Consider the following 15,261-nt stretch of genomic DNA (forward strand, 5'->3'; position numbering starts at 1 on the left):
AGCTATGGCAAAGTGGTTGATTACGGTGTAATTTTCTAATGTGACTAATTTGCAGGTGACTGTTCTGTTTAAAAAAAAAAAAAATTAGTTTTGGGCTGGGCGCGGTAGCTCACATCTGTAATCCCAGCACTTCGGGAGGCTGAGGCAGGTGGATCACGAGGTCAGGAGTTCAAGACCAGCCTGGGAAACCTCGTCTCTACTAAAATACAAAAAATAAGCCGCGTGTGGCAGTGTGCGCCTGTAGTCTCAGCTACTTGGGACGCTGAGGCAGGAGAATGGTGTGAACCCGGGAGGCGGAGCTTGTAGTGAGCTGAGACTGCGCCACTGCACTTCAGCCTGGGTGACAGAGCAAGACTCTGTCTCAAAAAAAAAAAAAAAAAAGGAAAATGTATGCAAAGGGAGAAGTTTTGATGATACTAACCTCCTGAAAGCTGTTATCCCTGCTTATTATTCAAAGATTAGGCTATAAAGGATGATTAATTCCTTCTGACATGTTTCAGAGGTATTTTAAAAACAGTCCTTGACTTTTGTTTTGTTTTGTTTTGTTTTGTGCTTCTGGCTAGGTTTTAATGGTTTGGATTTCTATATTTTTAGTTTTCAATAACTGTCATTACAAATGCTGTCTCAAAAGAAATTTTTTTGTCCTTGCCATAGTGAGCACAGATTCAATCTTTGACAGAATTGAGAATTCAGACGTATGTTAAGAATTGGTTTTGCTTTTAAGCAATGTTTAGCCAAATGAGACCTCTCCATATCCACAGGCAGCCTGCTTGTCTGCTAGGCTGAGGGACGTTCTAAGCGCATATGAATTAGTGACGGATTAGTGATGTTTCCTTTCCTCACAGTACATTTTAATTGTGTTTCTTGAGAGTGTGCAAGCATTGCTCGCTTCGAAAGTGTGAGTCAGGCCCAAATTTCTAGGTGTCCTCTGTGAGGCTTCTTATATGACTGAATGACTGAATTAAAATTTTTTTTTAATGGGTATGGGGCACGAGGACGTGTTTTCTGTTCTTGACGCCTTTGTTTTCCTCATATTTAAGAGCATCAGGCTGTATGCATGTTGACACTGGTGGTTTTCGTCACTTTCTGCAGGTACTCAAGTCTCAGTTTGTTATAGTGAGACATTTTACAAAGTAATTAACTGGTAAGACACAATAATACGCATAATGATTTTACTGATATTTTGAAAGAGGTATATGTTAGATTAGAAGTTTTTCCCAATTTTATGGGAATCAAAGTAATCAAGATTTTGAAAATTCTAATTTAAGCCTGAAATCAAGATTGCGATAATTCTACATAAAGTCACAGGTGTTAAAGGAGGAAACCAGTGATTTTACATTCACAAAAAAGCTTCAAAGGACAAGAAAAAAAAATGGCCAAAAGTTTTGGTTACACACTATAGTCAGTTAATACGAAAAATTTAGCAGACACATAAAAATCAGTCAGATATTGTTTTCAGATATTCTAGGATTTTGGTCTTTATAATTTAAGTTCATCACATGACTTTGGATTGTTTAGTGATGGTCTATAAAGTTCAAGTCGAGTGCTAGCTGTCACTTATTATCTGTAAGACCTTGAGAAAATTAATTTTCTAGCAGTTTTTAGTCAAGGATTCATTTTCTGATTTCTGCAACAATAGTAACTAGCAATTACAACTATGTCTATCTTACAAGCTGTTTAGAGAATTAAATTTTAAAATGCATGCAAAATGGTTAGCATAGTGCCTGCCTGGCACATGACACAAATCAATCAAGATTGGCTTAAAAAGGAAAGGGCGAAGTTGGTGTATTGACCAAACGTTTGATTAAATATGACCTATTAGCTTATTTACTGAGAGGATGGTGTTTCATTTTTACCTAGTCCTTCTTGCAGTTTAGTCACCCTCTACTCTACTATTTCCTAAACGTGACTTTTATGTATCAATTTACCCTTCAATTTGTAAACTTTAAAAGATTATTATACCTTATACTATGAATAGAGAGCAGGTCCAAGAGCAGTTCACACACCCTGTCTGTAACAAGTGCAGGCAGATCTTGACTTGCACAAATATTAGGTAGAAGAAACCCACATGAAATGTAACAGAAATATAGCAAAACAAGATAATGTGATGTCACAAAGAATAAGAATGTGAACAAATATCTGAAAATGATCTGCTTGAGGATCCAGAAGAAAATTTCAGAAAATCGCCATCATCCCTGGAGTACAGGAAATCATGGTACTATGAAAAGATTGTGGTAGAAATTTTAGAAATCAAGGAAGAAAACTGAAAAAAAATCAGATTAAAAAGCACATAGACTCTCATACACTGATGGAAGGAGAGTGGATGATACAACTACTTTGGAGAATGTTTTGGGAGTTTCTTATAAAGTTAAATGTACATCTACATATGACCCATCAATTTTACTCTTGGGTATTTACCCTAGAGAAATAAAGATATATGTTTGCAGAAAAAGTTGTATGAAGCCCAGGTGCAGTGGCTCATACCTGTAATCCCAGCAGTCTGGGAGGCCATGGCAGGAGGATTGCTTGAGCTCAGGTGTTTGAGATCAGCCTTGGCAACATGGCAAAACCCTGTCTTTACAAAAAATACAAAACTGCCGGGCGCGGTGGCTCACGCTTGTAATCCCAGCACTTTGGGAGGCCGAGGCAGGCGGATCACGAGGTCAGGAGATCGAGACCACAGTGAAACCCCGTCTCTACTAAAAATACAAAAAATTAGCCGGGCGTGGTGGCGGGCGCCTGTAGTCCCAGCTACTCGGAGAGGCTGAGGCAGGAGAATGGCGTGAACCCGGGATGCAGAGCTTGCAGTGAGCCGAGATCGCGCCACTGCACTCCAGCCTGGGCGACAGAGCGAGACTCTGTCTCAAAAAAAAAAAAAAAATACAAAACTTAGCTGGGCATGGTGACATGCACTTGTAATCCCAGCTACTTGGGTGGCTGAGGCAGGAGGATCGCTTGAGCTTGGGAGGTCGAGGCTGCAGTGAGCCATGTTCATGCCACTGCACTCCAGTCTAGGTGACAGTGAGACCCTGTCTCTAAATAAATAAATAAATGAAAGAGTTGTATGAGGATGTTTATATCAGCTTTATTTATAATAGCCCCAAACCGGAAACAATCCAAACATCTATCAGCAGGAGGATGGATAAGCAAGTTGAGGTATATTCATATAATGAAATATTATTTAGCAGTAAAAAACACACTACAGATATATGCAAAATGTGGGTAAATATATGCCAGTGTGTGGGCTTAAAGAGCACACACTGCATGATTCCATCTGTATGAAACTCACAGACCAACAGAACTAACTGATATTGTTAGAAATCAGAAAGTGGTTGCCAAATGTTGTAGGTAAGAATTTGGGGAATTGACAGGAAAAGGCCATGAGGGAATTTGCTGGGGTGATAGAAATGTTTAATATCTTAGTTTTTTTGCAAAGTAGTTAATGCTATATAATTGTTAACATTCTCCAAACTGAACATCTAAGTTATGTATGTATTATGATATTTTAGTTATACCTCAGTTAAAAAAATGACAAACCCACCAGCCCTGTAGGAAGCTAAGAGAAGCAGAATTATTGTTGCAGAAAATCAAATCAGTGATATGAGAACAAAGTCAACCAAAGATGATAGAGGGTGTTTGAGGATGAACGATGTAAAGCCCAGAAAGCACAGAGCCAACACATGGGGTTTTTTCTGATGGAGCACCCAGAACAAATGGGACAGATGCAATAGTCAGAGTTTTGAAGGGTAAATCTTTTCTGAGCTGAAGAAAGAACTGCCTTGCAAGTGCTTACCCTGTTTTATGCTAAATCATAACTGAACATGTTGTGGCAAAATATTTTAATTACAATAAAAAAATTTCTACAATATTGACACGGGGAAAAAGTCAGTTATCAGCAAAACAATTAAAAACCAGTTTGCTTTCAGATGTTTTTGTTGGCACACAAAATACCAAAAGGCAAGAAAAGAGTTTGGAGACAAAGCAGTGTTAGCCAAGAATAATATATCTGGCCAAATTCTCCTTTATGTAGGAAGGCAACAAAATTCTCAGCTATACAAAGACTTGGAAAATATTTTCCTTAGGAACTCTTTGAAAAACTTACTTGAAAATCTATATCATTCAATGAAAGATGAGGCAAATGAAGGGCCATGTGGGGAAATAACGGCATAATATGTCATGGAAAGCTAACATCAATCAGAATAAGAAGATCAAAGAATTGTAAAGGAGTTTAAAAAATGAAAGTAAAAGCCAAAAATATATCTCAGGAGAGAATAGGCACAATGTTAAAAACCTATCAGAATGGTAACATAAATCAGGAAGATGTTTCCCTCAGGCTGGAAAGAGGTTCCTGGGACCAAAATACATGGCACTTATTTTAAAAACTGAGTGTTAGGTCATTGAGTTTTGGTTTTATGCTTTCCTATGTCATTTGAATGTCTTCAGTATTTTATCACAAAATTTTAAAAAATAATATATTCTCTGCAAGGAAGAATTTTCCAAGTATAATACATAATTCTGTCTTCTAATTTTATTAACAAAACCCAAAAGTTGTAGTTTATGTGTAAGGCTGAGAGGAGGATGTATTTGGCAAGTGGCCAACATGGTGAGACACATTTCTACTAAAAATACAAAAATTAGCTGGGCGTGGTGGCATGTGCCTGTAGTCCCAGCTACATGGGAGGCTGAGGCAGAAGCATTGCTTGAACCCAGGAGGTGAAGGTTGCAGTGACCCAAGATTACACCACTGCACTCCAGCCTGGGTGACAGAGAGAGACTCAAAAAAAAAAAAATTCCTTGTCTCAGAAAAGAGAAAAGTGCACATATTTTACTTTTGACTTTTCAGTATAAAAATACTAGAGATAACTACTTGAAGAATTTTAAAGATAGGATACCTCCTATGTGAAATATGAAAAAACCATGAAAACAAAGAAAACATAGCAAATAACCAAAAATAGTCATCTGAAGGAAAAATTTAAACATATAGAACAAGTTTACATAAACAAGACCTATAAACTCATTAAAACAAGCAACATACATGGAGCCAGTACCTCACTTTTCAGTGACAATTCCCTATCCTAACTTACTTCTTCCATTATTTCAAAAACAACAGCTCTTTGATCTCTTGTGGACTGTAGTCCAGTGACTCCATGCTTTCTCAAAATCCATTATTCTAATTCGAACTCTTAGATGTCAGAGTACATCACTGTAATCATTCCCTTGGAAACATTCTCGCTTTTCATATTCCCCTCATTTTCTTTGTATTCACATTGCAAAAGCCCCAACCTTGATTATCTCTAAAGTCCCCTTCTTAGCACCTGCAGTAGAGCATCTGGAAGTTGCTGGAGAAAATCCTCCAGTGGGCTTTCATTTTAAATTTTGTTCTCAAATCCCAAATGGCCCTCCGCTTGGGCAATAGAGATAGTTATTAGTCTGTAATAAGCGTATATCTCCTTTTTCCAAGACAGCGTTTTCTCATTTCTTCTTAAACTTTCTACCCCAACTTCTAGTTTAAGGCCTCCCTCATCTCATAAGTTATTGAGAAATAGAAACAACCAGAAATCCATCCCTCAATCTCCCACCACGAAATTCACACACCTTTCTGCATCTGCTGGGATTTTCTCTTCTTTGGCCTGTTGCAGCAAAAACAACAACAACAAAACCCTTCTTCCAATCAAAGGCAAAAATACCAAAATACCCCAATGTGTGTTCTGTATTCTTTCCCTCTCCCAGCATCTCAATAAACTAATTCCCTTGGCCATAGACCGTCCTGTATCATCAGTGTCTCCTTCCTGCTGGATCATTCCTGCTGGTACACAAACATCTCTAGTATCTTCTTTTAAGCAAAGAAACAAAACCACTTCTTTTTTTTCTTTATTTTTTGAGATGGAGTCTCATTCTCTCTCCCAGGCTGGAGTGCAGTGGCACGATCTCAACCCTCTGCAACCTCAGCCTCCAGGGTTCAAGTGATTCTCCTGCCTCAGCCTCACGAGTAGCTGGGATTACAGGTGCACACCACCACATCCAGCTAATTTTTGTATTTTTAGTAGAGACAGGGTTTCACCATGTTGGTCAGGCTGGTCTTGAACTCTTGACCTCACGTAATCCACCTGCCTTGGCCTCCCACAGTGCTGGGATTGCAGGCATAAGCCACCACACCCAGCACAAAACCCCTTCTTAATTAGACATCCCCCTCATGCTCCTGCTCCACCTGTCTGCCTCCCTTCATGGCAAAGCTTCTTCAAAGAGTGGGGATCCACACTGGCACCACTTTCTAGGCCCTTTTCCATTCCTCCACCAACGTCAGTCTGGATTCTTGCCCCACCCTCCATGACAACTGCCTTTGCTTTTTTCTCCTGTGGGTATTACCACTGGAATCTCTGCTGCCAACTCCAAAGGATGCCATTCTGTCCTCATCCAATGGGACTTGTCAGCAGTATTTGCCATGATTGACTGTTCTCTCCGTTGTCCAAATAATCTTATCTTGAATCCTATGAAGCACCTTCGTTCTTCCCTTCTTTCTCTTCTCTGAAGGCTGATTCTCTTCCTCTTGGCCATTTGAAAGCTTGCTTCAAGGGTCAGTCTTTGGCAGTCTCTTTTTTGACTTTACACATTCTTCTTAGGAGGTGCCATCCACAACCATGGCTTCATGTGATTTAATATACTCAGATGACACACAGGTTCTTATATCCAGCCCAGACTTCTCTGAATTCTAAACCTATGTTTTCAACTGACTACATTCTCCCTTCTCTTAGACCCCTCCTGAAGGAACCCCTGAACTTCATTCTATCCCAAAACACATTTAAACCTAGTTCTCTAAAATAGCTCTCCTTTTTAGAGAATTCATTTTCTCTAACTGGAAACTTGGTCATTATCTTTGGGACCTTCTTCTCCCTCACTTCTTCCCCAGCACAATGTCCAACCTCATGACTCCTTAGTATCTCCTAGAACCATCCCCTTTCCCCTCATTGGTCACTACCACCTGATGCAAGCTGCCATCCTTTCTTGCTGAACTGCTGCACCAGCTTCCTAATGGGTCTCATACCCATCCTAGGCCCTTCCAGTCCATTGTGATTTACAAAAGAATCATAGCGAAAATCTGATCATGTCAACCCCTCGTGCTCGTCACCCTTCAATGGGATTTTGAGTGTGTAAGGCTCATTACAAGGCCCACAAAGCTCCACAATGGTTTGACATCCATCCACTGCCCAGCCTCATCTCACACTACTCTCTCCTCCCCACCCTGACTATCTTCTATGAATAGATATGGCTTTCATGAATACCCTGCCTATCCTTTCTATAAATCATACTCCCTTCTCTCAAAAGTCCTGTATGCATCGTTTCTCTGTCTGAATGCCCTTTATGCCTCTGTTTATATGGCTGAGTTCTTCTCATTCTTGTCCTAGTTTAAATGTCATTGCCTTAAAGAGGTCTTCCCTCACCATCCTATCAAAATGGACCCTTCATCTCCATTTTCTTTATCACTAAAGTGAAAACAATTTATTGTTAATATGTGTCTGTTTATATGATTCTTTTCTTTCTCCCCAACAAGATAGTTAGCTTACTCATGTAGGGAGCCCATAGGTTTTTTTACAAGTGCTTAAGTAAATCAAGCACATGTAAGGGGTGTAGTAAATGATTGCTGAATAAGTGAATGAATGCATAGTAAATGAGCACATACATATGAAACCATTTTTTAATCTTTCCATTGTCCTCTGGCTTAAGTTTTTGCTCTTGTATAATTTTGTTAGAGTCTTCTTGTAAGTAATAGTGTCCAAATGTTGACTCTGATGAGCAAGTAATGATACCGTCTTCATTGTGATGGTCCTGGGGGAGTAGTGGGGTAAGGGGGCAGATCTTCTGAGAAAATGCTTCAATTTTCCTCTCTCCTCCACACGGTTTCCACCTTTTTGTCCTCATTCTTCAGCACTTCGGTTATGTAAATGAATTTTCTCTGCAGTTATTAAGATATGTGATGTTATTTCTATTTTCTGAGAAAATTGAGGTTCACAGGTCCTAAGTAAGTGATCAAAGGTCCACAAAGCAAAAAGTTCCATGTGCACAGTTTAAAACCAGGTCTATAAAATGTAGATATTCATGATTTCTCCTTCCATCCTACCACAGTGCCTCTAGCCATATGATAAAGTAGGGATTCCACCTACATTAAATGTGTTGTAGATGGAAGGGGAAAACTACAAAGCTAATCCAGTCAGGAAGAATCGGCAAGTTACTATCACAGTGGAAATCCCTGGAAAAAAAGGCTTGACTCTTACTAAATACCATGAAATTATGCAGCCCAGAGTTCTTTCTTTGATGAGCACAAAAATTGTTTTTTGGTTTACAGTTATTCTACTGACATAACATTGGCAACCAGAAGAATATAGGATGATTAAATCAACATCATAAGGCATCTCTCAATTTTTTTCCAGTAAATTGCGTAGCGTGATTTCCTAATCTATACTTATTCTTTCTGTAAGGTTAATTTTGAGTAGGTATTTAGGAAAATGCTACTTTCTGTGATATTTTATACCTTATTTTTATAACTGCAGGTATTTAAGTCTTCCATATTCACACATCCTAACTGCATTGCTTTCATTTCTCTATGTTTACTTCCAGTCTTTACCCATATATTATAAAATATAGTTAGTCTTTACATATTTTATACCACATAGTGATATAATTTTTATTCCACCTTTATTTATATTTAACATTTTTGTTGTTTTAGCAATAAAGAAGGAAGCAGCAGACAAACTATTTCAAAGCTTAATGTGTGTAGTTCCCAAATTGTATTTGTTTTCTTAGTATTTGTTTTCCTAGCTATGATAAAAATGAAGATTTAAGGGATGGTTACTACATATTAACACAGACTAGTAACTTAAGTAGATGTAATGAAATTTTTTAGAGAGCTGGGTGATTCTCTAATTTAAATACAAGTTTAAGGACATGTAGGATAGTTGAGCATAAAATTGAGCTACAATCTAGAGTTACTACTAAATAGGCAATTATTTTATTTTGGCAACATGTATAGAGGCACTAACAATTACATATGTCTACCTAGAACTGACAGAAGGAACACTTGAAATATGAAGCCTACTTTATTAGCTATAAATGTGTTTTTCTTTAATAAAACATACTAACTTACTTGAAATTTATTTATACAAACTCACTTAACTCCATGTTCATTCTTGTTAAAGGTAATATTTCATTTGATTATGATTAGGGACTTTATTTAAATCACTAAAATCTCATTCCTCATGTAATGATGCCTACCAAAATATAGAGCTGTCTACATTAGCACTGCTCATTTATTACACTAATTTCCAAAAATATACAAGTTTATTCTAAAAGCTCTTCATAAAAATTATAAAGAAGTGGCTTTTTAATTTCCCAAAGTTCTCATCCAGATTTGAACAAGGTTAGGATAAATTTTTAGTGAATAGAACTGTGAGTTTATTTTAAACCACATATTATCTAAATTATCTTTATAACTATGCAGGCATATTTCAACAATTTCTGTGAGAGTTCATAGACTCTTCAGAGATAAGAATTTCTTTTGGCTCTTTAAACCATTTGAGTATTGTGGTGGGTTGAATTTTGGGTCCCTAAAAGATGTCTATCAGAATCTGTAAATGTGACCTCATTTGGAATAGAGGTCTTTGTAGATATAATTAAGGAAGAGATCTCAAGATGAGATCATTCTAAAATAGAGCGGGCCCTAAATCCAGTGATCAATACCCTTAGAAGAGACAGGAAAAGAGAGACAAATAGAAGACACAGGGAGAAGAGAAGAAGGCTATTTGAGGATGGAGGCAGAGATTGGAGTGATGCTGCCACAAGCCAAAGAATGCTAGGAGCCACCAGAAGCTGGGAGAAGCAAAGGAGAATTCTTCCTTAGAGTTCTTGTGGGGATCATGGCCCTGCCAACACTTTAATTTCAGACTTCTGACCTCCAAATTGTGAGAGAATAAATTTCTGCTGTTTTAAGCTAGAAAATTTGTGATAATTAGTTGCAGCAGCTGTAGGAAACTAATACAAGTATGCATTTGACACTAATTACAGATTTTGAATTGCTTTAAATCTTAGTCTATGGCTATCTTGTGTTTATAGTTAAGAGCTTTTTTAAAAAAGTATATTAAGGACTGAATATCTGTCATAAAAACAATGTTATATATGTATTATTCCATTTATCCTCACAAGGTTACTGTTTTGGTTTTATTTTACCTACTATAGACGTGGCTGGTGGCTATTCATATTCCATGCTTGATGCAATCAGAAGAGCAGTGATGGTTTCCAATATCCTTTTAATTAATAAGGTAAATGAGAAAAGCCTCACCCTCAAAGAAGTCTTCAGACTAGCTACTCTTGGAGGAAGCCAAGGTAATGACTATTACTTTTTTCTCTCACACAATATACAACCATGCTGATCTGTATCTTTGGATATAGTATGAAGGTGCATGATTGGTATTAGGAAAATCCAATATTCGTGATGATCACATCTCATGTAACATACCCAGAACTCAGCCAGTAAAGTGAAGTTCACTGATGGAGGAATCATTCCTTAGTGAATTCACTGTCTTTGGTAGAATAGATGTCTGAGACACAGTTATCATATTAATTGTTTTAATGGATATTACATTGGTTACATGGATATGAGTGCTTTAAAATAATCCATTCTTAGGCCAGGTGCCTAAGAATCACAGTAACTCACATCTGTAATCCCAGCTCTTTGGGAAGCTGAGGCAGGCAGATTGCTTGAGCCCAGGAGTTTGAGACCAGCCTGGGCAATGTGTCAAAACCCCGTCTCTACAAAAAATACAAAAATTAGCTGGGCTTGGTGGAGTGTGCCTGTATTCCTGGGTACTTGGGAGGCTGAGGTGGGAGGATCATCTGAACCCGGGGAGGTAGAGGCTGTAGTGAGCAGTGATTGCACCACTACACTTCAGCGTGGGCAACAGAGTGAGACCTTGTCTCCAAATAAATAAATTAAGGAATCCATTTTTCCACTGAGTCAAGTAACTTACTCTCCAGTGGCCTGAGTGATGATCATAATAGTAAAATAGTAGCCAAGGCTTGCTAAGCTCTTCCCCTGTGATAAGAATCATACCACATACTTTGTATGTGTTGTTATTTAATCCTCACTACCACTGTTATTCATTTCGTTTTACAAACAAGGAGCCTGAGTGAGGCTTACACAGCTGTCAAGCCACAGTGTGCTATGATTTGAATCCACCTAATCTGATGCCAGCGTGCAGATTTTTTACCTTCTGCCCTTCCACTATAGCATCTTCTGTATAAATCCCTGCCAAGACCATGCATTTGGTTCATATACTTAAGTACACTAATTACTCAAACCTCTTTAAAAGGATAAAGATGTAAAAATTTAGTTGGTTGATAGGCAAATATTGCTCATCAGCTTTTCCCAGTTCTCACGTGTAACTGTATTGTTATGGAAAAAAATAAAAATTGGTAATTGTATTTCTTTAAGTCACTTTAGAATTATAAATGTAATCAGAATGGATGATAGTGAAACACAGTATGAAACCATAGGTAGCTAGTAAGAAATTAAAATGTAGATATAGATTTAGAAACATATTTGGGTGTAGATTTATGATAGATACCCTGAGTCTTACAAATGGAGGATGATCGAAGCCAAGATTATCCTGAGAAGAGAAACTTCTCAGATGTTCTCTGAGTGTTGGGGACTATGATGAACACCATAAGCACATTTCAAGAAAAACAAGTACAGGGTTGTTTTTTGTTTTTGTTTTGTTTTTTTGATTTCCCAAAGTATTATGGTTCATTTTCCAAAATCCCAAGTTTCAAATCACCCACTATTTTCTTAAGTGTTACAACCTTTCACCCACACCACCACTGTCTTTTCACATCTGAATTTGAGTTTGAGTAGTTATTCTACCATCTGTGTTTGTGGTACAAACGAGTTGTATTTAAAGAGTGCTTTTTGAATTCTAGGCTCTCTGTGAGTTACTTCATCAGGATCCTGTTTCCTTGATCAAGTCAGCATGGGTGCCTACCAAATCATTTCTACTTTGCTGTGTAGCTTTTAAATCTATTTTCTGGGTCACTGGGCTTACTCATGGAATTTCTTTTCCTTAGTTTGTTTCTCTACTATAGTCAGAGTAAAATGAGATGAATGGATCTGTATTTAAAGTGTGGCATTTTCCCAGAACTCCCATGGCCTTTACATTTATTCTCAAGAAGATCAAGATGAGCAGAAATGATCTTCACAGAACCAACATTTACTCCAAAGGCAGCAAAACTCTATTTCCTGAACTGCATTTGAGTCACTTACCAGCCCAGTGCGATCTCTGTGCAACAATTTGAATTTATATCAGTTTACAAATTCACTGAAAAGAATTGCGTCTTTTTTGGTTAGTTCATTCCTGAAGTCTCCAGGTTCTACTGAATAACCTAGTTGGTTTATATATACCATCAAACTTGCCTAAACCCTAGTCACTGCACCTGGTTATCTGGTCTATTAAATGCACAGTCATTAATTCAGTTGAATACAGTTGAATTCAGTCATTAAAAACTCATACTTGACATGTTTCTTTGTCAAGGGCAAAAAGAAGTCAAGTAATCAGTGAAGGAGGAGAGAATTTCCAGTGATTTTCTATTACATTCAATCCTTTCCCATAAAATTAGTAGAAGTCACCTGGCTCCTTTTAACATTTCGGATTATTTTCATACCCCTGTCTTGCTAAAGAGAGTACTTTAGCTAAAAAGCCATTTTTCTTTTCTGAGAATTAAAGAGTTCCCTTTAAAGAATCTTTTAAGAACAAGTAAGATTTCTAGGTCAGTGTTTAGAGAAATGCCACAACTTCTGGATACCTATAGGTAGAAATATAATGTATTAGATATTGCCTAACAAAGGTAATTGATTCAATATTTTCACATGAAACTTTATCTTAGCAGTGATAGAATGCAACAAACACATGTGAAAATTGAAATAAGGCTGAGCACGGTGGCTCACACCTGTAATCCCAGCACTTTGGGAGGCCGAGGCAGACAGTTTGCGAGGTTAGGAGATCGAGACCATCCTGGCTAACACGGTGAAACCCCGTCTCTACTAAAAATGCACAAAAAATTAGCCAGGCGTGGTGGTGGGTGCCTGTAGTCCCAACTACTCGGGAGGCTGAGGCAGGAGAATGGTGTGAACCCGGGAGGCACAGCTTGCAGTGAGCCGAAATTGCGCCACTGCACTCCAGCCTGGGCAACAGAGCAAGACTCTATTTCAACAAAAAAAAAAAAAGAAAGAAAATTGAAATAAATAATACTGCACTCTGGTTAACCTTCCATGCTTCCATTTGTGACCCCAGTGTACACCTTCCTCAGATTACAGGCTTTAAGGAATTTTAGATCCAATACCTCCGTTGGCGAAGAAAGCCAACTACCCCCATCTTTCTGAAACTAAATCATAAAAATGAGAGATGTTCTTCCCTGATATCCAATAATCTTGGAACATGAATTGTAGCTATGAGATGAGCCAAGTCAATAGATATTATTGGCCTGTGCTCTATTTTAGAAGACTATTCTTCTCTGGTGACCAGAAAACCTTCGAGGTTGCAAAGAGATTGGTCTGTTTTCAAAAGCATTGAGACTTTTGAGTTATGAGAATCTGTTCACTTCAAGAAGTGAGTTTTTTTTCCCCAAAGGATTTAAACTAAGGAATTTCTGATGGATATGCCTGCATTGACAAATATGCGAAAGGATAATTATTTTTTATTTATTCAAGGTTCATTTCACTGCCATGAAAATAAATCTTGTCAGCTATTTCATGGAACAGAAAGAACAAAAAAGGCAAGGCAAGGCAAGGAGTTGGAGTGTTGGGGGGAGAATAGAAGGGAAAAAGAATAAAGGTATTATGTTAATCATCACGTTTCTTAGAGGGATAAATGAAAAGCATAGACCAGCTGGGCTATGAAGTGCACTGATAGAGCTGCAATAGAGACATATCAGAGTTATGATACAGTAATGAAGGGAACTGTTTTCATTCTCAGATTTTGCTTTCCTGTGCTTACTCCGCTTTATGTAAGTAGAAGTCTTGTGACCTGTTAGAATGAGAGTGATTTTCTGTCTCACTGTTAAGATACTAATTTTTTTTTTTCTCAGCGACATGTTGGCAAAATCTGTCCTTACAAACTGAGACATTAGTGTGGTCTGATGGCTTGCAATCCTGACTGTTTATTTACTTGTTCTCAATAGCTCTGGGGCTGGATGGTGAGATTGGAAACTTTGAAGTGGGCAAGGAATTTGATGCCATCCTGATCAACCCCAAAGCATCCGACTCTCCCATTGACCTGTTTTATGGGGACTTTTTTGGTGATATTTCTGAGGTAAGTAAAAGAAAGTTAATCAAAAGGCATTTATTTCATAAAGTCGTCATAATAGCTTCCCTGTAGAAAAGGAAATAGAAACCGAAACATTTTAATGGAATGCAGGAAAATCTTAAAAAGGACACTAGAGCCCTTTGATAATTATTATAATTTTATGACAACAATGTTAAGAATAATGGTATTAACAAAACTTTTATATTTTGAATGTGTTTGTATATTTGAATATATTTGGCTACAAACAGCCATAATGTAACTAGCACTCATTGAACACTTACTATGTGCTGGGTAGGCATGGGATTAGGCACTTCCATACCTAATTTTGTTCGATCATCAGAGCAACTCTAAGAGAGCAGATACTATTAATATTGCCATGTTAATTTATAGGGGCAGTGAGGCTTAAGGGAGGCTAAGTGATTTACGTAAAGAGTCATAGCCAGTGATTAGTAGGCAGAGTTTGGATTCACACCTGGGACTTTCTGACTACCAGAGGCGAGGCTTTTGAGCACTATGCTATGTCAATGTTTTTAATTTTATAAGAAAATGAACTTTGTTTCTCTTATTATAAGATGTTTTTCTATGGATAAAATAAACTAGTTCATCTTACCTGAAAAATAATTCCTTGTAAGATATTGAGTTCTTCCTAAAAAAAGAATTAAGTATTGCCATTTCTAAATTGATCTACTTATGAGAGTAATTGTGATAATAAATATCACAAATCTTTTAAAGATTTTAAAAGGATTTTAAAAGGAGAGCTGGGTTCAAGCAGCTCTCCTGTCTCAGCCTCCCAAGTAACTGGGATTACAGGTGCCCACCACCACACCCAGCTAATTTTTGTATTTTTGGTAGAGATGGGGTTTCACCATGTTGGCCAAGCTGGTCTTGAACTCTTGACCTCAGGTAATCCACCTGC

At 37.8% G+C, this 15,261-nt stretch overlaps 1 protein-coding gene across 4 annotated transcripts in view; it reads left to right on the top strand.

Annotated features, from left to right (window-relative positions):
- Positions 1–15,261, top strand: part of GDA (guanine deaminase) — a 101,534-nt gene that overhangs the window by 80,465 nt on the left and 5,808 nt on the right. For all 4 annotated transcript variants that reach the window (XM_032164287.2, XM_032164289.2, XM_032164288.2 and 1 more), the window contains 2 exons: positions 10,228–10,374; positions 14,221–14,351. In XM_032164287.2, coding sequence (XP_032020178.1) covers positions 10,228–10,374; positions 14,221–14,351 — 278 coding nt within the window. The remainder of the gene's footprint in view (positions 1–10,227; positions 10,375–14,220; positions 14,352–15,261) is intronic.

Source organism: Hylobates moloch, unplaced genomic scaffold, assembly GCF_009828535.3.
Source record: "Hylobates moloch isolate HMO894 unplaced genomic scaffold, HMol_V3 SCAFFOLD_10, whole genome shotgun sequence".
NCBI lineage: Eukaryota > Metazoa > Chordata > Mammalia > Primates > Hylobatidae > Hylobates > Hylobates moloch.